Genomic DNA, 22,588 nt, shown 5'->3' on the forward strand with positions numbered 1-22,588 from the left:
TAGTTTCACCTTTTCTGGAAAAGCTGATATGTCCAACCATTATACAAAAGCTCAGCTTTTCACCTTCTTGGACACGACTCTGGAGAAGAGCATCGGTGTCCATATCTGACCAGTGGCATTGATTGCTGACTGAAAGCAATTATAATGCTGAGTGGGTTTTTTCCCCAGTTTGTTTACTGCTGTAAACAGAGTGATGGTAACTTAAGATGCTTGAGGCCATATCCTGTTGTCTCAATATTATTTGTGTCCATTAGGAATGCAATCTTGCTGAATGCCCCAGGATCTGCAATAAGTTAGTTTGATTAAAATTGAGTTTGCCTGCTTCAGTGAAAGAAAGTTCTTCAAATTACTTGGCAATTTGTAAGATTACTGCCTTTTCTGTAATTGAATGTAATAGTTCAGAAATATTGCTCAGTTGTGTATATTGAAGGCAAAAAAGTTTTTTTTTTAATGTGTGAAGTTGTCACGATCAGCCTTTTTAATGAATTAAAAGAAAAAGCCCTAGGTATCCGTTATATGATGTAGTCATTCTGTGGTAATGCCCTTTTTAATGGTGTTACGATGGATTTCTATGCAGATTCTATCAATGTTTGGCAAACCTGGTCCTTGCACTTGTCAAAACACCTTTCAGCAAAGTTGGTGTCTATTCAGCAGAAAATATGTACAGCTGTGCATGTGTTTTAACTCTTGTTTACTCTTCTGTACCACTTTCACCACCTGTTGGCCACCGTTCACCCTGTCCCCAGTTGAATGACGGAGAAGCTTGGAGCAGCAAGCTTCTCGTCCCTATTTATGTTGCAAGATCAGCATGAACCATTGTGATGAGAGCGGCTTTGATTTGTTTCTTTCTCCCAAAGATGTATTCCTTGCTTCCACACAGTTCTCCATCAGAACTGTTTCTAAGAGCAGACAAGACTCGACTGTCTGAGGAAAATGGATTTGAGCGGACAGACGATCCTGAGACGTGTACCAGTGAGCCAACACCTAGTTAGGAGGCATCTGCTTGCACTGTGGAGCACTAAATATTTCATGATGACAAACCTGACACCTGAGTCTGATGCTGTGCTACAAACTTTTCATTTATTTTTCAATCCTGGTGTTTAATTAATTTGATTAAGAGCAGCCACATTTACAGTAATTCTGGCCAGCTGAACACTGAAGGGAACCAGTATGGACACATGTCTGTCTGTGCTCCAGTAATTGAGTTCTTCAACAGTTCTGTGCCTTTTAAACCAGTTTTCTTTCTGGTTATGTAACATGAATGTACAGATGTTTTTGTATCTATAAATACTCATGGTTACTGAAGGACCACCATTGTGCAAACAAAGGCCCTGAATTTGTGGCCGGAGGCTTCCGACCAGCAAAAAAAATCTACGACCTTACCTAATGGTCCTGGAGGTTCGGACACTTGCACTCCTGGGCCTCTATGCGTAGGCCTGCATAGAGGCCCATGTCAGTATAGAGGCCCAAGTATCCCAGAGGAGAATGCAGTTCGCAAGCGCCCCTGGGATCACGTGGGCCGGTCCAACCAATGAAAGAAAGGGGATCCCCATTCATGCTTATGGGGAATTCCATACGTACGGAACACTCAAGTATGAATGGGAATACCCCCAAAAATACACATACACTTCAAATTTAAAAAAAAAAAATCACATTTAAAATGAATCAAAATGGCATTTAATTAAATATTTAAAACATTAAAAAAAAACATTTTTTACATGTTTTAAAGGGGCTAAAAATAAACTTATCTTATTTCACATGTTTTAAATGTATAAATTATTGAAAAAAAAGATTTTTCTGTTTAAAGACGAAAGGTCATCGACCTGAAATGTTAACACTATTTCTCCACAGGTGCTGCCTGACCTGAGTATTTCCAGCATTTTTCTGTTTTTATTTCAGATTTCCAGCATCCGCAGTATTTTACTTTTGTATGGAATAAAGTGACTCGTTTATGTGGATTTCTTAGGTGACCCAGTTGGGATGGGTGGGATTTATTTCCATGGATTACAGTTCCAGAACAATTGAGAGCAGCCTTGGCATCTGTAGAGGGGAGTTAGAGGTTCTGTCTTAATTGGTCGGGGAAAAACACAATTCGTTGTTTTGCAATGGTGTTGTACATGAGCCACGTGTCGATGGATTTCTATGCTGATTATCTGTTTGCCAAACCTCCTCCTTGCATTTGTCGGACGCTTTTCAACAAAGTCAGTCTGTTTAGTTAAATTAATTTAATTTGAGCAACTGCATGTGACTTTACCGTATTTTTCAGACTGCCATAGCACTTCAAGGCGGTTTCCAAACTCTCAGGAAGATTAGTGCAGGAGTTACTGTTTGAAAATGATTTACAGGCCACTTTGGTACAGCCAAAGGAAGATAGAATATTTAAATATAAATAGAGATAATATCCATGGCAAAAATGGCATATTCTGTTAGTACAGCATGTTCATGCATGGACAAGTCGCACTATGATGTGGTAGTACAGCTGACTGTTCCCCAGATGTTGAATTTCAAATCTTTCTTGCACATCAGTGGAGAAAACAAATGGTGGTTCAACACTTTCCCCAGACAAAACGATGAAATCATTGGGTGAGTCATTCCAATTCGTGGTCATGCATCTCCTTGCACTTTGCTCCAGAGGAGAACTGCCAGATGCTTGAAAGCGCACACTCCAAGTTAGGAAACGGCCCATGGTCTAGGGAGAATGAAGATAAAACAATTATCATTTTAAATACAGCTACTTGTGTCCTGTTTAAAAGCTGTTCAGGATCTGTATGTTCAGCCTTCAGCAGGTAGTGAACTTAACCGATTATGCTTACTTATCTTTATTTTGCTTACTCTTCAGATGTTGATACTAGTGTAATGTTTATTTTTCATAGTGACTGTACTATAACGGCTGTTTTTGAGTCAATCCCATGTATAAACACTACAGTTGGTGCTGGCTACCTGCTTCACGCAGTTTAGGAACCAGCCAAATTCAATGTAACCAGAGTGGATAATTCAACCAAACCCTAGGGATTAGCTGTGAATCGTTTGCTGGAAAGGCAGCATCAGTGGTCCTCGATGCTCCACTCTACTGTGGTTATGCTTTCTGAAATGTGGGATGTCTTGAATGGGTCCTCACATTAACGTGGACTTGAAGACATTTTGGACAGGTGGCAGTCCAAGAAAGTTGGTTGAGAAACCTTGGCCTACTTTCCACCTCCTCAGTGTTGAAATGTTATATTTTCCCAGGAGAGTATTGTAAAAAAAAAATGTAATCTAAGCTCATTGAGCTGTAATGAAGATGTCTTGATAGTAGAACCGTTACAACACCTGTTTTACACGCTGGAGCACGTTCCTTGGCAGCTGTCAGTTCACATTCATCAGCTGTGTGCCAGCTGAGTGTTGTCAGTTCTCATCTCAGTGTGGTGAATCTCACTTGGTGACCAGTAACAAGTGTGCGTTTAGCATTGGTGTCAGCTGTACAAGACTAAAATGGACGTAGGATAGAAAGCTAATACAGGAGCAAAGTTCATATTTTTTTGTAGGAGCAGAAGACTGACTGACCAAACAAAAAAGCTCAAATTATTTTTCTGAAAACATGTCCTTCGTGGTTCAAAGGTAGTTGGTTGGCAAAGATATCCAAGTTGTAATGTAGTAAGGTCTGCAGTAATTAAAACCAGGGAAAGGGCTTGATGTGTGGAATTCTTGCTGATGCTATAGTGTCTTGTTTCAGTTGGAGCCTTGAGTAAATATAAGCATCACATTGATCATAGATAATCCCTGAAAGATGGCTTGTGTCCCATTCTTTTGTTTGATTGACTCGTGGTTCAACATCTGAATGGAGATGAAGCAACGTTCTCCGTTGTTTTCCCTTGGACCTGGCCCGCGAAGCTGGACAGGAATTGCTGAGTACAGTACACTGTTCCCTGTGGAGCCATGATGGGTAATTCATGCAGATACTTTATTTTTGTTGAGAGCAGTTCTTCTTGCCAAGAAGCTAACATCTGGAAAAAATAAGTCGAGCATCAGGCTCTTAACCTCCAAACTGGGAGAGAGCAGACAGGATCTGCATAGTTGTGCTTTGTGTTTTTTATATATATATATATATATTTTTTTTTGTTTCTTTGCTGTAAACTCGCATTTAAAGTTTAAGCATTGGTCCTTTTGAGTGCCAGGGGCCCTTTAGTCTGAAAGTAGCACCTGGCAGTGAGTAGTTAAGCTGTTTTAATTTATTTGTTAAATATGACTTCATGAATTATCCACCCACTGCAGTTTTTTTTTTAACATTGCCAATGCAGTTAAAGATTCAGTGATGCTGTACTGTGTGGTAGATCATATGGTTGGGCTCCAGAAGGCTGTGCAAGTTGTCTTAAATGGGAAATGATCAAAGGAGTGAAATGTGATTTCTTTGCATATATAGACTTATCTTACGACATTGGTAGATGTTGATGTAAATACTTATGGAACAGAATGTCAATCTATTGGCCTCACTGTCTTTTCCTTATGTTTTGTATGTGCTGAAGGTTTTATTGAGTATCAAATATTTTGCATTCTTTACTGCTGTTGAAATAACATGTTTATATGAAGAGTGGAAATGTTTACCATAGTGCCACCAAAGTCGATAGGAGATTGAATAATTCCCTGTACCTGTGCTGTTAGCCAGCCTATGTTGTGTTAGTGAGATACTGCAGCTCGCTTCAATGACTCAGTTTGAAGGAGGGAAAACCAACCAGTGTAAAGCAAGTGGCTATTTCTCCTCCGTTTAAAAAGTATGTAATTTATCCATCTGCAGCCTTTTTTTTAATGCTGCCAATATATCAATATGGTTCATTTGTTGCTGTAACATTGTGCAATGTAGCCCTATGCACAATAATATGGTAAGGTTATAGGTACTGTCTTAACTTGGAAGTCCATCTTGAGACCAAGGACTTTGAAATGCTTGATTTGAAAAATAAACATCCACAATTTTGAGTTTGGATTCTGGTTTTGGGTGGGACGTAAGCAATGGATAGAACTAGTTGCCGAACTACTTTTCTGTTTTGGTTGTACAATCTGCACATAACTGGAGCATTGTCTGGTATGTTACCAATCATCAAACAATTCCAACAGTGCTGATTACAGAATTTGTTCTCCAAGTGAAATAATCTGTTCCAGGTGCCCGATATCCAGTGCAGTCAGAATAGAATTGGAAACACAAATTGCTTGAAATATCTAGCAAAGGAATTGTGTCAATGCAAAAAGACACCCACCCTTTGGCTTAAACCAGCTGCTTGCGGTCCTGCACATGTGGTCTGAGACTTGGTCAGTTGGATTTAAAGCTTTAACTTGTATATTAACGTATTTTACTCTGGAAATGTAGACACCATTCCTTGTGTGTAAATGAGCTAGCAATCAGTTGCTGTTCGCTCTACACCCCATTTGTATCTTTTTTTTTCAATGTAATCATTGGTAATGGGTAATCTCCCATTATTACCCAATTGTTGATGAATAGGACTCTGCTATTGTAGTGCAAAAGCATTTTCTAATTTTTCACCAAGCCAATAACCGCAATTATGCAGTTGCAATTGCCTGTTGATATTTTCACACAAATCAGGTCAGAGCTGCTCCACAGTCTCCCATCTTGAAGCAAATTTGAACGTATTGTCCAGCTTAATTTCTCAACCAAACCCATGCTGAAGTGTCAGTTGAATGAGAACAATGCTGCCTTCAGTTTGTTAAATATCACACCCCTGAACAAACCGATTATATAAAAAAAAAGTTTGCCCAAGCTATTATAATTTGGCTTCGAAGTGTAGCTCTGAAAGCTTCACTTGGTGTTGAAGCATTACTACAAACATTTGTGTTTTTCTCTTCATGCTCCTGGGCCCTCCTATAATACAGCATGATCTTCTGTTGGGATTGCATTTATTGGCAGGTGAGGTTATTTTTAAGGATTAAATTAGAACACAGTGTGATAAAAAAAATTGTGCAAGTAGTTTTGCAGAGCTGGGCTCATTCCGTCTAACACCCAAATATCGGTATTTTGAAAGGGAGTGTTGTGCAACAGTACTTGGCATCTTTTCAGTTGTCAAACATATTGTCAGTGATTGATGCCAAAGTTTTTATATTTTAGACCCACTGATCTTTTAGTTAGCAGATGTGATCAGCCTGCAAAATAGATGGGCATTCTAAACCCAATACTCCTTTACATTGAGCATTCAAGTCATTTGATTTGCTATTACATTGATTTTTAAGTTAGTTTGTTTTCTTCCCTCTCAGTTTTCTAAAATTTGATGAACAGAATTAAGTAGAAATCGGGAATTGTTCCTCCATTTAATTGAAGTTTTCAGTGCTGTTTCTGTCAAAATGGACGCAATTGCTCTGTCAGATTATTTCAATTTTTTAAATTAACTCCCGTGTATTTTCCATTTCAAGCCTTGTAATTTGGCTTGAAATTGTGTCGCATCAAGAATGGGCATTTTTTTCATTTCCAGAGCAATCCACTGTTGTCTTGGAATTCAAAATAATTGAAAATGAAGCAAAATTATTTTATTCGCCCAAAAGTAATGTCCAAACTCAACGCTTTTGGGCATTGCACATGTATTCTTTCAGGGAACAACTGAATTGGATAACATTTCCGTGCAGTACTGAGGGAGTGCTGCACTGTCTTTTGGAAGAAGCGTTAAACCAATGGGACCCGTCTGCCCCCTCAGGAGCACATAAAAAATCCCATGGCAGTATTTTGTGTCCTGGTCAATATTTATTCTTCAATCAACATCACTCAAATTATCTGGTCATTAACTTATTGCTGTTTGTGGGAGCTTGCTGTGTGCAAATTGGCTGTTGCGTTGCCTACATTACAACAGCGTTTCAAAAGTACTTAATTGGCTGTAAAGCGCTTTGGGACCTCATGCACTGGTGAAAGGCGCGATATAAATGTTAAGTTCTTTTTGTTTTATCGTAATGTTTAATCACTGCCTGATGTTGATCTCCACAGAATCCATATCAACATCCTGTAATCATGGTTTAGAATGGTTTCTAAATGGTTTTTCCTACCCCTCCCTAAGGATCTAAATACTGCAACCATAAGTTTTCTGACTGCAGTTACTGGTAGTTTACTTGGAGCTAAGATAATACAATACAAATCATGTTCTGGGTGTAATGTGAGAAAAGAGCAATGGTTTCCAGGGCACAGTTCGATGTACTTTTAAGCAGAAAATGGTTCACAGATGCTGCAGAATTTACTGTTTCTGGGACATGCAAAAACTGCTAGAGTACAATAGGAATAATGCTGATACAGGTAGACTACCTTTTATCCGAACTTCCGAAAACTGAAACCCTCTAAAAACCGAAGGTTTTTTCGTTCAGTGTAAGTCGTGCGCACGACATGACCAGAGTGGCGCACGACTTACGCTGAGCAGAGGGTCAGCGTAAGTCGTGCGCACGACCCCGACCCCCGCCGCCGACCCCCCCCCCGTGGACCCCGACTCCTGCCGACACCCCCACCGACCCCGACCCCCGCCGACCCCCCCCCCGTGGACCCCGACTCCCGCCGACACCCCCGCCGACCCCGACTCCCGCCAACACCCCCACCGCCGACCCCGACGACCCCCACCCCCGACCCCCCGCCGACCCACCCCCGACAAATTTCCCAGTCTTATAAAATACCTTCCGAAATCCGAAATTTTCCGAAAACCGAAACACGGCTGGTCCCGAGGTTTTCGGATAAAGGATAGTCTACCTGTATAATAGCAAAATACTGCGGATGCTGGAAATCTGAAATAACAGAAAATGCTGGAAATACTCAGCAGGCCAGGCAGCATCCGTGGAGAGAGAAACAGAGTTAATGTTTCAGGTCTGGGACCCTTCATCAGAACTGGAAAAAGCTGGAGATGTAACCGATATTAAGCAGGTGCAGAGACGGGGTGGGGGGATAGGAGGGGAGGAAGGAATTGAAAGGAATAATGCTGAATTGATTTTCAGTGGTCAGTCATTTAAATGGGCATTTTCCTCAACATGTTTCTGAAGGCTGTCGAGGTGATTTTCCTGAAGTAGATTTATCTGTATTGAAGCAGTGATTCACTAATCTGGTCCCAGAAGTTACCAAGTTGATTAACCACTGTCTGCAAGGTACAGTTTTACAGCCAGGTGAATCATATTTTTAAAAACGTTGTTGTTATTTGTGGCCTGTTGTCTCAATTTTGCTAGTTTTGTTTTCCTGGAAACTGATTTGTCACCTAGTGTGAGGTAGGGCCCGAACGTGATTTTTGCATTTACTTTGTGATTGCGGTGGGAACAAAGTTGTCTTGGTTCTAAAACAACTACAATAGGCTGGATACGGGAAGCTCCTGCATCAGTTGCTTCAAAACAGGCCTTGGCTTGTTGAGCTCTTGTTTGGTTCTAGTTTGGATTAAATCCCATAATTGAAGTATCATTGGTTGAATTGGGTGTTCAGTCATTGGACTGTACTGAAACCTAGGAAATAGCAGGAAAATATAAATTGAGGATTTTTTTTCACTTTATGATAGAGAAATAACTACAGTGGCGAATGGGCAACGAGAGGTCACACATTTAAATCCAGCAGTGAGATTGAAGAGAGGTTAGATAAAACTTTTTTGCACAGAGTTGTTGGAATATAGTGTGTCTTGTCACAGGGAGTAGAGGTAGTGATCACTGCATCTTTTAAGGGGAAAAATAAATAAAGCTTTGAAGCAGCGGAAGGCACAGGGAAAGCAAAGCACTGCGATTAGTGCTGGATCATTCCAACAGAGCCAGCACAAGCATGATGGGCCAAATGGATATCACCTTCTGTGCTATAAACTTTGATTCTACATTTGAAATGTTTGGGTCTCAACCAATTGATCATATCTGATTCACTAAACTTTAATTTAAAAAAAACTTAATGCAAAATATTTACGGATTGATTACCAACACTTGTTGGACTGGTTACACTCACAATACGTAGCAATAGAGGGAATGAAATCAGGAATGTTTATTTAGATTGAGTATCTACTTAAATGTTCCTGCGTCAGGAATCTGTTACAAGTCAAGATCAGATATACACTGATCTGGAATAGTTTATCATAACTACCCTGATAATACAAACTCTTATGATTGAAGAGCATTCAATACTGCACTGCATTACCTTTCCACATTGTACTGAGAACACTGAGTGGAGAACGCTAACACTAGGAAGTCTGGGCCATGCTTTAAACAAACAAGCCCAGAAACATCCACCCAGTGTACTGTTTGTACTGGGATAGTTTTTGATCATCAGTGAGCAGAAACCTTGAGTCCTTCTAGTGGTCAGGGTGTAATCTTTCATCTTGTGATCTGAATGGCAGTGTGCTGGAGTGCCATATTCAAATACACTTTTTTAACCCCACTTATCTACTGCTTACAGAAGAAAATCAGTTGGTGTTAAAATGAGTCATACATTTAAGTCTCCTTGGGCTTTCTGCCTACTATGCCTACAATATCAATTGTAAATTAGAATAAAAATTATGTAAACCTGTGTACACAATGAAGGGTTTCCATGATGGCTATAATAATACCACCTACAACTTTCATTTTTATATAACGTCTTTAACATAGGGAAATGTCCCAAGGTGCTTCAGAAATCAATTGACACTGAGCCAGAGATGGAGATATTGGGAATGGTGACTGAAAGCCTGGTCAAAGAGGTCTTATGGGAGGATCTTAAAAGAGAAGAGGATTAGGGAGGGAATTTGTGTTTCAGGCCTGGATGGCTGAAGGCACAACTGCCAATGGTGGGTCAAAGGAACTGGTAGATGTGCAAGAGGACAGAGTTCGAGGAATGCAGACTTCTTGGAGGGTTGTAGGGCTGGAGGAGATGAGGGAGGGGTGAGGACGTGAAAGATTTGAGCATGAGGATGAGCATTTTAAATTGGAGGCATTGGTGCACCGGGTTGAGATGATCAGTGTTAGAGGTGGGTATAGGTGTTTTTTGTGATGGAGAGGATGTGATTCAGAATCTCCACTTGGGGTCAAATAGGATGCCAAGGTTGTGAACCGGCTGGTTCAACCTGAGAAGGGGATGGAATCAATGGTGAGGAAATGAGAGTTTATGGGGATTCAAAGGCAATGGCTTTGGTCTTATCGATGTTTAATTGGAGGTTGCGGCTCATCCAATACTTGATGTTCTACAAGCATGCGGAGAATACTGTGGCAGTGAAGGGGTCAGGAGAGGTGGTAGTGAGGTCAAGATGGGTGTTGTCAGTATAGTTGATGAATCTCGCATGAATGATGTTGCTGAGGGGAAGAATGTTGATGAGAATTAGGAGGGGGCCAAGCATCGATCCGTGGGAACTTGAGAGATAACCGTGCAGGAGCAGGACGAGAAGACATGCGAGCGGTTCTCTGGCTACGACTAGAGATAGGTAAGACAGTCCCACTCAGCTGGACAATTGAGGAGCGGCTTTGGAGGAGTATGGTGTGGTTGACTATGTCGAAGGCTGCATGGAAGTTGAGAAGGGTCAGAGATAGCTTACCACGGTCACAGTCACAAGATATAATTTGTGACTTTGATTAGGGCCGTTTCAGTGCTGTGGCAGGGTAGGAAATCTGACTGTAGAGTTCAAACATGGATTTGCAGGAAAGCTGGGCAGGGATTTGGGAGGCGACGACACATTCAACGAGTTTGGAGAGGAAAGGGAGATTGGGTGATGGTTTTCAAGGACCGAGGGGTCAAGGGTGTTTCTTTTGAGAAGGGGGTGATGGTGGTTTTGAAAGGGCAGTACCTGAGAAGAAAAAGGTGTGTTTACAATATCCACTCACATGGCGGCTAGGAAAAATAAAGAAGCGAAGTGAGAAGGAAAGGTTGATATGGTGGCCATGTATATGGGTAGGATAGTTTATATTGAGGGAGAGGTTAAGGGAGGGGCTGTGCGGGTAGGAGGGCAGTTGAAAATTGATATCGCCAACAATGAGGAGTCGCACAGTGCTCGGGTTGTAACAAGATGAGATGATCAGAGAAGGTGTTAGTGGAGTAGGGCGAGAGATGAAGGTGAGAATTGATGATGAGGGCCATACCACCATGCTGGTTTGGGTGGGGCAGGTGGTGGAAGGTGTAGCCAGGTGGGGAGGCATCAAAAAGGGGCAAAGTGTCATCACTCGTAAGCCAATTTTCCATCAACGCAGTGAAGCCAATCATCTACAATAAGGTCGTGGATGGCAAGGGCCTTGTTTGTAAGTGAATGGACATTGTAGAGGGAGATGTGGGGAGGGGTGGTGATTGTTGATCCACTGGCAGAGTTCAAGGAGTCAACAGTGGGAGGGGTGACGCAGGACAAGAATAATGGAGCTCTGAAATTGTGTTGTAATATATTTATTCCAAAGGAAAAATGCATTTACGGTGATTTTTGTTTTTTTAATAAGACACTTGACTCCTTTACCAGTTAATGGGGTTTAATCAATTCATTCCAGCATTCTTCTTTGAAGACTATGAAATTTAACGTCCTGTAAGCTCTAGTTCCAAGACTGGCATTTCATGGTACATCTTCGACTAGTCTCGAGCTTTCAAATGGAAATGCCGCATTCTGGAGTGTAACTAAAATGTGCATAAAAATCGAAGTAACTTAAATCTGTGCTTAATTGCCATAATTGAAATGGCTAGCCCCTCAGCCAGCACTGGGAAGGCTGGTGTTGGTTTGTTTTTGAAAACTTCCAAATACTGAACAACATTGCCAGTTACGAGGCTGTATGCAAAAATTATTTAACAAAATTGTGCTTCCTTATGGATAATGTGTAAAAGAGGTTTGTTCTGTGCTTGTGTGCGCTTGCCAAGGAATTCAAATGCATTCACTTCAATTACATATTTTTAACCAACAAAAACTTAAGTGTATAAGTGTAAAACCATTTTTATATTTGGTAGATGCAAGTTGATGGTGCTTTGAGCCAAACTAATTACTGTAGAAACATGTGATGCGTTATGCTCATTACATCCATTTTTGTTGGGGGGCCTGCAAAAGCTGTCTTGTGCTTGAGAGAGGAGATAAACAAGATACTTAAAGCAGTGGTGACAATTTATCAAATGTCTATCTCTGCATCTGTCTTGTCTTCTATGCCAGAGAAAAAAGCTGTGCATCTCAATGTCACTCTGCGTTTAGGCCCAGATACAGATTGGGGTTTCCATGGAAATGTTAGCATTGTCTGATGATGATGATATGCTGCTTGGAGATTTACAAAAGAGTCTGAGTGCAGTGAAAGGGTTCATAACCTTTTCAATGGCGCTGAATTTGTACGGTTATCTTAGATGGGTTTTTTATGCTTCTAATCCTTGTAGGGAATTTGTGATTTAATATTTAAACCCTTAAGTACTTTTTGATATTAATGCTTTTGCTGAAGTAGAGGATTTTTTTTTTATTGACAACAGCCAGAATTAGTCCCATCACCAGGATTTTTTTTTTGAAGTAGCTGTACTAACTGATGGCTCAGTAAGTAATCGGAGTACCAGTACTAGAGATAAAATGTGATAAATAGCCCACCTTTTGAGCATTGCCAGTTTATAAATGTGCAGAATCTAGTTAGAGGAAACCTCCTGCATTGGATGAGCCTGCTGGGAGCCATGTCAACAAACGAGTGTATTTAACGATTGATTACTGCCATCTCCATTACAAAGTGCAGTCATATGGTTAGGCTTCAATCTCCCCCCTCCCCCGGCTTGGTGTTTCTGCTGTAGTAATGGGGAAGGTTGCATGCAAGCATCTTGGCAGCTGAACAACTACTTTTTTTGTATGGCACTTGTAAATATTTATCCTGCTGTGGAAGTTTTACTAATATGGGTTGTTCAACCCCCCCCCCCCCCCCCCCCCAATGTATTGTGCAAATGGTGATGATCTTCGGTGTGGCTTTTACTTGGCCTCACTGGTGCTAGAGAGGGGGTGTGGGGAAAGGAATTGAAAGTTGATTGATGCGAAAAATGCTGCAACCCAAAAGGTTTTAAGGACTTCCCCTAACTTTACTTACCTGACATAATCCTGCGAGTACATGGGCATCATATCAATGGCACTTTTGGTTTGTGAAATGCACAGAGCGAAAGGGGCTGTGTGAGCAGAAAGCTCCCTTTTAAAATTTTTTGCGGTGCTTCACATTTGCTTACAGTATGTTTGGCTGGAAAGTTTATATTATACTTGTCTGTAGATGTTTTCCTTTGTTAAATGACAACTGTTTTGTGCAGTGTGGATGTCTCAATTGCATTGGCCTGATTTTAATTATTCACACAAGTCTGCTCAGGCAGATGATGTTGCCTGAAAACCCACCCCTCTCCACTATTTCCCTTTGTTCTAATGCTGGCAAAACTGTCTTTTTCTCTTTAGCACCTGGTTCACAAGCGGCTAGGGTTCAGTCTTGTTTCTGAAGTTTTATGTAGACACAAGGAGCATGAGAAGGAGACAGGCTGTGGTGTGGCCGGAACAGCACAGTTGAGAATTTTGTGTGGGGGGCGGGAGTGGACAGAGACTATTGGAAGTAAAGGTTTAAGTTCAGGGACGCAAACAGGAAAGTGTTGCATCACACGTAGTGGGAGGAGCTGCAGCTGAACTCGGTGCCAGAAATGCACTCGTTCCAAAGCTAAGCAGCGCAGTAACTTAGTGGAGTGTGTGACAGGATTGCTAAAACATCAGATCAAAGTGCTTATGGATCTCTTGAGCCAGCATCATGAAAAGGAAGATACGAATGCGGTTACCTTGGAAGCCTAAAATGGTACAGTTGGTTATGCTTTTCTTTGTGATCCATTTAAGCAGTGGGTCTGAGGGAACTGGAGCCAAAGCTCTTGTAGCTAGCATTCCTTATCACTGAATATGTTGTCCTTCGTGTAGTGGGGTGTCTGAAAAGTATTGCATTGTGCTTTCTGCTGCCTAATAAACTTAAATGGGATTGATATTCCAAGTTTTTTTTTCATGCTTGATCTTCAAATAAAAATCCTTTGTGATCTCATGGGATCCTTAGTAAAGTGTGGGTTTTGCTTTTTTTAATTGATTCCTACTGTGCCAACATCAATTAGGCTTAATTTGATTATGGCCAAAGGGGAAATTGAAACAAAAGATTTGCGACATGTTTACTCGCAGTAAAATGCTGCTGTTTCTAACGTTCATTCGTTACCAATATTAAATCAAGGGTGAGCCCTCGGGATTTCCCAGCATATTTGTCAGAAAGATGCCAGGGGTATGGGTGGGGAAGAGGAATGGACATTTTCTCACACTGGCATATACTGTATATTGATTCATGTATGTGGTATGGGTAACATTAACTCCATATCATGGTATCTCAATTAGTCGGTTTTAAAAACTGATGTGCTGAGTTGTACTGCTACTAAAACTGGAAACTGCCTTTTCAACCTCCATTCACTGAAAGGATTCTGCGTTGTGCATGTCAGAAATATCAACACACAATGGGACATGGCAACTATGTGAAATGGTTTTTAGTTCAAACTTTGAAATGGGGGGAATTTGCATTCCTTGCCAATTTAACAAATGTTGCAAAGTCTCCGTAAAGTACTTGGGATTTCCTGTGAGCATTGCTGCAGAACATTTTTAGTACCATTTTTGAGAGCGGTATGCATAGTAGGCCAAGCTTCCCCAACTCTTCCTGCAGGGGTCCACAATTAGACGTAACATTGTATTTACATTCTAAATGCAAAATTTCAGCAACTTCTCCAGAGGGATTTACTCTCTTTTTGGTTTGGTTCTTCCACAGCACAGTTCAACCCAAGACTGGGGAGAAGAGGTAGCGGAAGGAGCTGTTTATAATGTTACCTTGAAAAAAGTTCAGATACAACAAGCAGCCAACAAGGGTGCAAGATGGCTGGGGGTGAGTACAGTTTTATTTTTCTCCTTCCTTTCCCCCTTTGAAGACAATAACTAATTTACTTTTTTATATATATATTGCATTTCTTCTTGTATATCAGGATTACACTAGGGCCTATATAGTTATGTTATATAGGGATTGAATGTGAATTGTCCATTCGATTACATCAGGAATATATTTATCTAGGTGGTTAATTTATCCAGAACTAAAGAAAGGAAAACAAAACTGGAGCAAGATGTAGCATCAAATACTAGCAATAAAATTGAAGATTTCCCAACTTCGGTAGGTGCTGTAAATGTGCTTGTTTTAGTCTTGTTGATCAGTTATTCTTAATACCTGATTATGGTCAAGTTTAAATGTGTGTTTTCCTATTTAACCTAAAGCAAACTTCAGATATGTACAGTGAGCACTATTGCCCGGACTCATGATCCCACAGACTTTTACGTGACGTGCCTGTACAAATCATTCGCGAAAAAAACTATTTGAGCATTTACAAGGACTGGAGATGTTCATTCGTAACTGGAAAAAAACGGCCTTTTTTCTGTTGCCTTCGGACCAGCGTTCAGATTCTGTTCAAATCATTTTGACCTGAAGCTGATCTCCCTGGTGTTTTCCATGGGATTTTCCCACCAAAGTAGCTCACACATCTGGTGATATCCAGTTGCAGTTGGAGATGTTCTGCTGGGATTCTGGTCCAGCTGTTTACAGTAAGTCATTGCAAATCGGTTTGATTCAGTGCTATTTTTAACTTCAAATAGCGTAGCAAGCAGTGTAAAAGAAAAAACTCAACCAACACTGGGTCAGAGCGAAGATCTTCGAAATTTGATAGGGCAGCTGGTTATGTGGACCGCACTGAATTGTAAAATAATATAGATGAGGCAAATCTAATTTTGTTTTCTCAATGATGTTTACTGGCTTTGCAGTCTATTTAATGCTTTTAAACATGATGGCTAATGTCCGGCAGATACCCTGCATGGAAATCCAAGTTACAGTTGGGTCGGGGGACGAAGGAATGTCATCATCCACCGCAGCTCCACTTGGGTTTTCTGAAAGAAGATGATCACTGCTAAATCTTAGGAGGTGTGAGGTTGAATGTTCAACTGGAAAGGCTGTATTGTACGGGTCATTTTCATGTTTGTTGAGAAGTTCATTTTGTTCGCGACGCTTGCTTGTTCTCTTAACCCCGTTCCCATTAAGCTCCTGTTCACCCAACTCCCCTTCCTCAGCCCCCTCCGAGCTGATGTTGAAAACCATTCTCTCGTTCGGCATTGTCCTTGTTCTTGTCATCATTACACTCCTCAAAAAAGTGCACTCTTGAACCCTCTGTTCTAGTTAACTATTGCCCTATCTCCAATCTTTCATTTCTATCAAAGGGACTTGAATGTGTTGTTCCCTCCTAACTCTCTGCCTATCCCTCAATCTGATTTCTGCTCCTCCCACTGAAATGACCTTAACCAAAGTCACGAACAACATTCTCTATGCTGTGATGGTGCATTATCACTTCTAGTCCTCCTTGACCTGTTCCCTGACTCCCCTGCAGCCTTTGATGCAGTTGACCACACCACCTTCCTCCATCACCTTTCCTCTTTTCTCCATATCAGTGGAACTGTCTATCAACCACTCTTCCCCTCCCCCCCCCCTCCACTACCACTATGGCTAACAAAAGAAATTAAAGCTAGTATTAAGTCAAAGGAGGAAGCTTATAAAGTTGCCAGAAAAAGCAGTCAGCCTGAGGTTATGAGCACAAACTAGCGAAAAATAAAATATAAAAACGGATTGTAAAAGCTTCTATAGGTATGTGAAAAGGAAAAGACTGGCGAAGGTAAATGTAGGTCCTTTACAGTCAGAGACGGGAGAATTTATAATGAAGAAATGGCAGAGAAATTAAATAAATACTTTGTTTCTGTCTTCGGAGGAAGACACAAAAACCTCCCAGAAATATGAGAAAACCAAGGGTGTGGTGAGAATGAGGAACGTAAAGAAATTATTAATAGTAAAAAAAAAAGTACTAGCAAAATTAATGGGACTAAACGTCGATAAATCCCAAGGACCGGATGACCTACATCCTAGGGTTTTGAAAGAGGTAGCCATTGGGAGTGTGGACGCATTGGTTGTCATCTTCCAAAATTCTATAGATTCTGGAGCGGTTCCTGCAGATTGGAGGATAGCAAATGTAACCCCGCTATTTAAGAAAGGAGGGAGAGAGAAAACGGGGAACTACAGATCTGTTAGCCTCATCAGTAGTTGGGAAAATGCTGGAATTTATTATAAAGGATGCAATAACTGGGCACTTAGAAACTAATAGTAAGATTGGGCAGAGTCGACATGGATTTATGAAAGGGAAATCCTGTTTGACAAACCTATTGGAGTTCTTTTGAGGATGTAACTGGTGGAGTAGACAAAGGGGAACCGGTAGATGTGGTGTATCTGGATTTTCAGAAGGCCTTTGATAAGGTCCCACACGAGGTTGGTGAACAAAATTAGGGCACATGGAATTGGGGGTAATATACTAGCATGGATTGAGAATTGGTTAACAGACAGAAAACAAAATAGGGATAAACGGGTCTTTTTCAGGATGACGGGCTGTGACTAGTGGGGTACCGCAAGGATCGATGCTGGGCCCCAACTATTCACAATCTATATCAATGATTTGGATGAGGGGACTAAATGTAACATTTCCAAATTTGCTGATGATACAAAGCTAGGTGGCAGTGTCAGTTGCAAAGAGGATGTGAAGAGGCTTCAAGGGGATCTCGACAGGCTCAGCGAGAACATGGCAGATGGAATATAATGTGGAGTTATCCACTTTGGTAGAAAAACAGAAAGGCAGAGTATTTCCTAAATGGTGAAAGATTGGGGAATGCAGATGCTCAAAGGGACCTGGGTGTCCTTGTACATGAGTCACTGAAAGTGAATGTGCAGGTGCAGCAAGCCATTAGGAAGGCAAATGGTATGCTGGCCTTCATTACAAGAGGATTTGAGTACAGGTGTAAAGAAGTCTTACTCCAATTATATAGGGCCTTGGTGAGACCACACCTGGAGTACGGTGTACAATTTTGGTCTCCTTACCTAAGGAAGGATATACTTGCCATAGAGGGAGTGCAACGAAGGATCATGAGATTGATTCCTGGGATGGCGGGACTGTCTTATGAGAAGAGATTGAGTAAACTAGGCCTGTATTCTCTTGAATTCAGAAGAATGAGAGGGGATCTCGCTGCAGCATACAAAATTATTACAGGGCTTGATAGGGTGGATGCTGGGAGAATGTTTCCCTTGGCTGGGGAGTCTAGAACCAGGGCCCATGGCCTGAGGATAAAGGGTAGGCCATTCAGGACTGAGATGAGAAGAAATTTCTTCACACACAGGGTGGTGAATCTTTGAAATTCTCTACCCCAGAGGGCTGTGGAGGTTCAGTCATTGGGTATATTCAAAACAGAAGTCGATAGATTTCTGACTAGTAAAGGCATCAAGGGATATGGCAATAGGGCCGGTGAATGGAGTTGAGGCAGATGATCAGAGATGATCTCATTGAATGGTGGAGCAGGCTCAAAGGGCCAAATGGCCTACTCCTGCTCCTGCTTCTTATGTACCACTGTTCTGTCCAACGGCTTGCCTGACATCCAGTATTCCATGAGCCGTAATTCCTTCCAGCTAAACATTGGGCAGACTGAATCCAGTTATCGGCCCCTATCCGGACTCCACTCCATCATCACCGACTCTCTGAACCTCTTAGGCCACTGTCCTGGCCTTAACCATTGTTGACAATCTTGGAGTAAACTGCAATTCCATACCCTCTCCATCACAAAGACTGCCTACTTCCACCAATGTTACATTGCTTACCTCCACCCCTATCTCAGCCCATCTGTGCTAAAACCCTCATTTAAATCTTTGCCACTTCCAGCCTTGACATTCCAATACTCTTCCTGGCCTCCACCCTCCTTCCTCCACAAACTTCAGTTTGTCAAACTCTGCTGACCTACTCACCCATCTCTGCATTGTCACTGACTTACATTGGCTCCCATTCCGAATCTACCAGTGTCTCATATGAACTTCTTGTTGCTGTCTTTAAATCCCTCCTAGGGCCAGGGCCTTGCCCTTCCCTACCCCCATCATCTCCTCCATCCCTACAATTCTTCCAGAACACACACTTTCTCTGACCCCGGCCTCTTGTGAATTCCCCTCCTTTTGTCTACCATCGGCAGCCATGTCATCAAGTGCTCAGGTCGCGCTCTCTGGAATGCCTTCTCCCAAACCCCTCTGCCTTTCCACCTACCACCCTCCTTCCTTAAAACACCACTTCTTTTGCTTGCCAATTGTAATCTCTCTCTGTCTTTGGCTTGATGTCTGTTTTCCACCACTCTGAAGTGCCTTGGGACAAGGTGCTATAGATGTGCAAGGAGGTGGTGGTTGTAGAGTTTGTTGCTCCAGGAAGAGATGCATTTCCTTAGCTTTGATAGTTTAAAAAAAAAATCTGGGTGTACAAAACTGGAGTAGTCATTAACCAATTAATGTAAGCCAAGAAATGCATAGGAATAGGAGTAGACCCTTCATCATCCTCTCAAGCCTGTTCCGCCATTCAATTCGATCATAGCTGATCTTAACTCCATCTACCTGTCTTGCTTCTGTAACACTTAATACCAGGATTCAGAGCTGCAAAGCTTTGTTTCACATCAGTAAGCTATTTGCAGAGGTAGCACCAGAATATGCTGTAAGAGAATTAGATGTACAGAGAATTTAATGTTTTGTTGCTATAAATAGCAAACCTCTGAATTTCCCCCCGATCCAGGAAATCCAAAAGAGGTTGTCTTGGATTCAGGCAATTAGGAAGTGTGCAAAGTCCGGCAGAACAAGTGTGCAGGCAGTCTCCACTGTCAAATTCTCAGTACTGTAGCATGATTGTTTTTCCTGCTGCAAAAACTGCTCCTGCCCCATCTCCCAGCTTCTGTTCCCTCCCCTCCCACCACCCCCACCAACATCAGACAACTCATCCGTGTTGTTGCTACAGATGCTGCGGAATCGCTTTTCATTCCAAATTTCAAGACTGCGTGTAGGGGTTGCACACGTGTGTTCAAGAGTTTTTAAACAAAGATTCACTTCACGTGGCAGCAAGGAGCAGAATCAACAGCCCAGGAAAGTGGGGAAAACTGCTGTGAAGGATGGTCGATGGTCACGTTTATTCCTTACCTCCCTGTAGCTGATCTTGAGATGTGAACAGTAGTTTCACAAAATAATGGCTGATTTTGAATGCTGAGGCCCAGATTTTGCTTCCAGGTCGAAACATAAAGAGAGTACAGTATTAATGTGATGCAGAAAGGCCATTGTAATGATGCAATTTTCCCCTCCTTTCTACACTGTGCATTTCAAACTGGAGCAGGTGGACCATTGGATCAGTTCCAAATTTCCAGCTGTTAAGCCACATCTTGCAAAACTTACCCAACTTTTGTATATTCAGTAAAAATGCAAAGAAGTAAGAGAACACAAACAAAGAAAAGACATTTTAAAAGAGAAGGAACTTCTGCAAATATTGCATAAGCCATTTTGCCATTATACATGATGGGAAATGGGCTGGGCTACTGGCTACAATCTCCCAATTACAGCCTGAAGTAGTGCAGAGTCAAGCTCTGAGGAAGAACTGAGGCAAGGCCAGTCACTTCTCCACAGAAAGGCAAGGAATAAAACAGACGGAGATTCACTTTGCAAACCTGAGCATGCAAAAGTGATACGTGCGGAAGGCTGGGAAACGATGTGGCGTGGCACATTTGGGGGGGGGGGGGGAAAGGCAAAACAACATGGAGTTTACACCCCTAGAACATTCTGATCCACATGAGCTGCATTATGGAGTACATCTGTTGTATTAAATAGAGGACAGATGAAAAAAAAAGCCAACTTTCTTCAATAGAAATCATAAAATAGTACAGCACTGAAGCAAGCCATTCAGCCCATCGAGTCTACGCCGGCTCCTTTTGAAGAGCAATCCAGTTAGTCCCAATCAATAGAGTTACCTTAATGCATGAACCATTTCCAAACTTGGGCAATTTTTCCTATTGAATTGATATCAGAAGGGAGATGAAAAGTTTGAAGATATTAATAACTTACTCTATTTTAAAGGGCATGGTGGGGGGGGGGGGGAGGACCTTAGTGTTCCTTAGAATAGAGGATCACCAGGTGGTATGAGAGGGAAGTCAAATGCAATAAAAATCATCTAGAGATACTTTGGGAGGAGCTGGCGTAATGGGCCAATTGGCCTTTCTTTATTCTCGCAACAAAATACTGCTTTCATGATTAACAGAGTATTACAATGTTCACTGTGTAAAGTCATTGTATTCTCAAGAAAGGAAGGATGGCAGGGTACCAATCTGGTGTTAAATTGAATTTTGTTGGTCATTAATTGGGAATTTAACAGTTGTTCACGGACTCAATTATAACACTTTCACGCCATTATAAATGGAGGACTTTGCCACAAAATGGGAACAAAATTTGCCAATGAAACCATTTCTTCCCTCCATACCAGCTCCCCCCACACCCCTTTTAAACCTATAATGAATGGTGCTCTATGTTGGATTCTCGAAATGGCTCAAGGAGAGCTCGGCTCTGGTATGAGTGCACCCAAAACACTCCTGATTCCATTACAGAATCGGCAATCGCAACACAAAAGGTCATTGCGCCTGTTAATAACAGAAACATAGAATAAAAATAAACTTATGAAACATATGATACAATTGGTATCTATATTCTAAACAAAGTGGAATTTCAAAGATGACCACTCTAATCAAGAAGGCAGAAAGTGGATGGAAATCACATCACATCAGCGAGTGTGCCCCTTTATTACAAAGTATCAATGCAGCACTAACTGTGTGCTTCTCAGTAGCACACCACCAGAGGGAAAAGTGTAGTAGTCACTTAAATTTTTAGAGGCCAATTGCTGGTACGTATGAAAAAGCTATTGGGGTGAAGGCGAGGCAGTATCATCTCACGATAGGAGAATTAAGCGGTGAGGAATTACAATAAATCCAGCAGAAAACTCAGGAGAAACCTCTTTACCCAGGGAGTGGTTAGAATGTGGAACTCGCTACCAGAGGGAGTGGTTGAGGCGAATAGCACAGATGCATTTAAGGGGAAGCTAGATAACTACGAGAGAGAAATAGAAGGGTATACGGATAGAGCTAGATGAAGTAGGGTGGGAGGAGGCTCCTGTGGAGCATAAAACACCAGCACAGACCAGTTGGGCCGAATGAATTCTATTAGATTACAAAAGAACAATATTGTCTGTGCTTGTCAGGTTATAAACCAAATAAAATGAAGTTAGTTTGTTTGTTGACAACCCCATGTTGGGATCTGTGGCTATATATTGATAACTCTGTTTGTGGCAGTTACTGGCACAAATGACACACTTGTTAAATGACTGGGAAAGTGCAACACTTGGACTGCAAGGTCCACAGCCACGTTACAGCCATCCTTTTTAAGCAAGGATACTTTGAGTAAGCGGGATAACCCTTGGTCCGTTCAATTCGTACTGGGCTAGCCCTAGTCGGCACAGTGATGGCATTTAAACTGCAAAATCATGTTCTCTTCATAGGCCACACTTGCCAACTGCGCACTCATCTCCCTATTGAGTTTTTTTTCTTAATTTATAGGTTATCTTAGTAACAACTCCTCCGAAGCTGACTTCCGGTGGCAAAACGGGCTGCCCTGAATTGATGATGTCTGAAATTTTAATTAATTGCTGTCCCTTCAGTAAAGTATGTCTAAAATTGTTGAGGCAGAAGCAACGTATTTGATGGAAGGAGAGTTGCAGCTGTAGGGT

General features: G+C 41.7%; 1 protein-coding gene across 7 annotated transcripts in view; it reads left to right on the forward strand.

Annotated features, from left to right (window-relative positions):
* The window catches only part of rgl1 (ral guanine nucleotide dissociation stimulator-like 1), a 428,494-nt gene that overhangs the window by 337,075 nt on the left and 68,831 nt on the right, over positions 1 to 22,588 (forward strand). For 5 of the 7 annotated variants that reach the window (XM_085982333.1, XM_085982334.1, XM_085982332.1 and 2 more), the window contains one exon: positions 14,674 to 14,787. In XM_085982333.1, the coding sequence (XP_085838459.1) occupies positions 14,674 to 14,787 (114 nt within the window). Of the gene's footprint in view, positions 1 to 13,471; positions 13,681 to 14,673; positions 14,788 to 22,588 lie in introns of those variants that run through there. The other 2 variants (XM_085982336.1, XM_085982338.1) reach the window with 2 other exon arrangements.

This window comes from Somniosus microcephalus, chromosome 3 (assembly GCF_052327205.1).
Source record: "Somniosus microcephalus isolate GS21.2 chromosome 3, FLI_Smic_1.0, whole genome shotgun sequence".
Lineage (NCBI taxonomy): Eukaryota > Metazoa > Chordata > Chondrichthyes > Squaliformes > Somniosidae > Somniosus > Somniosus microcephalus.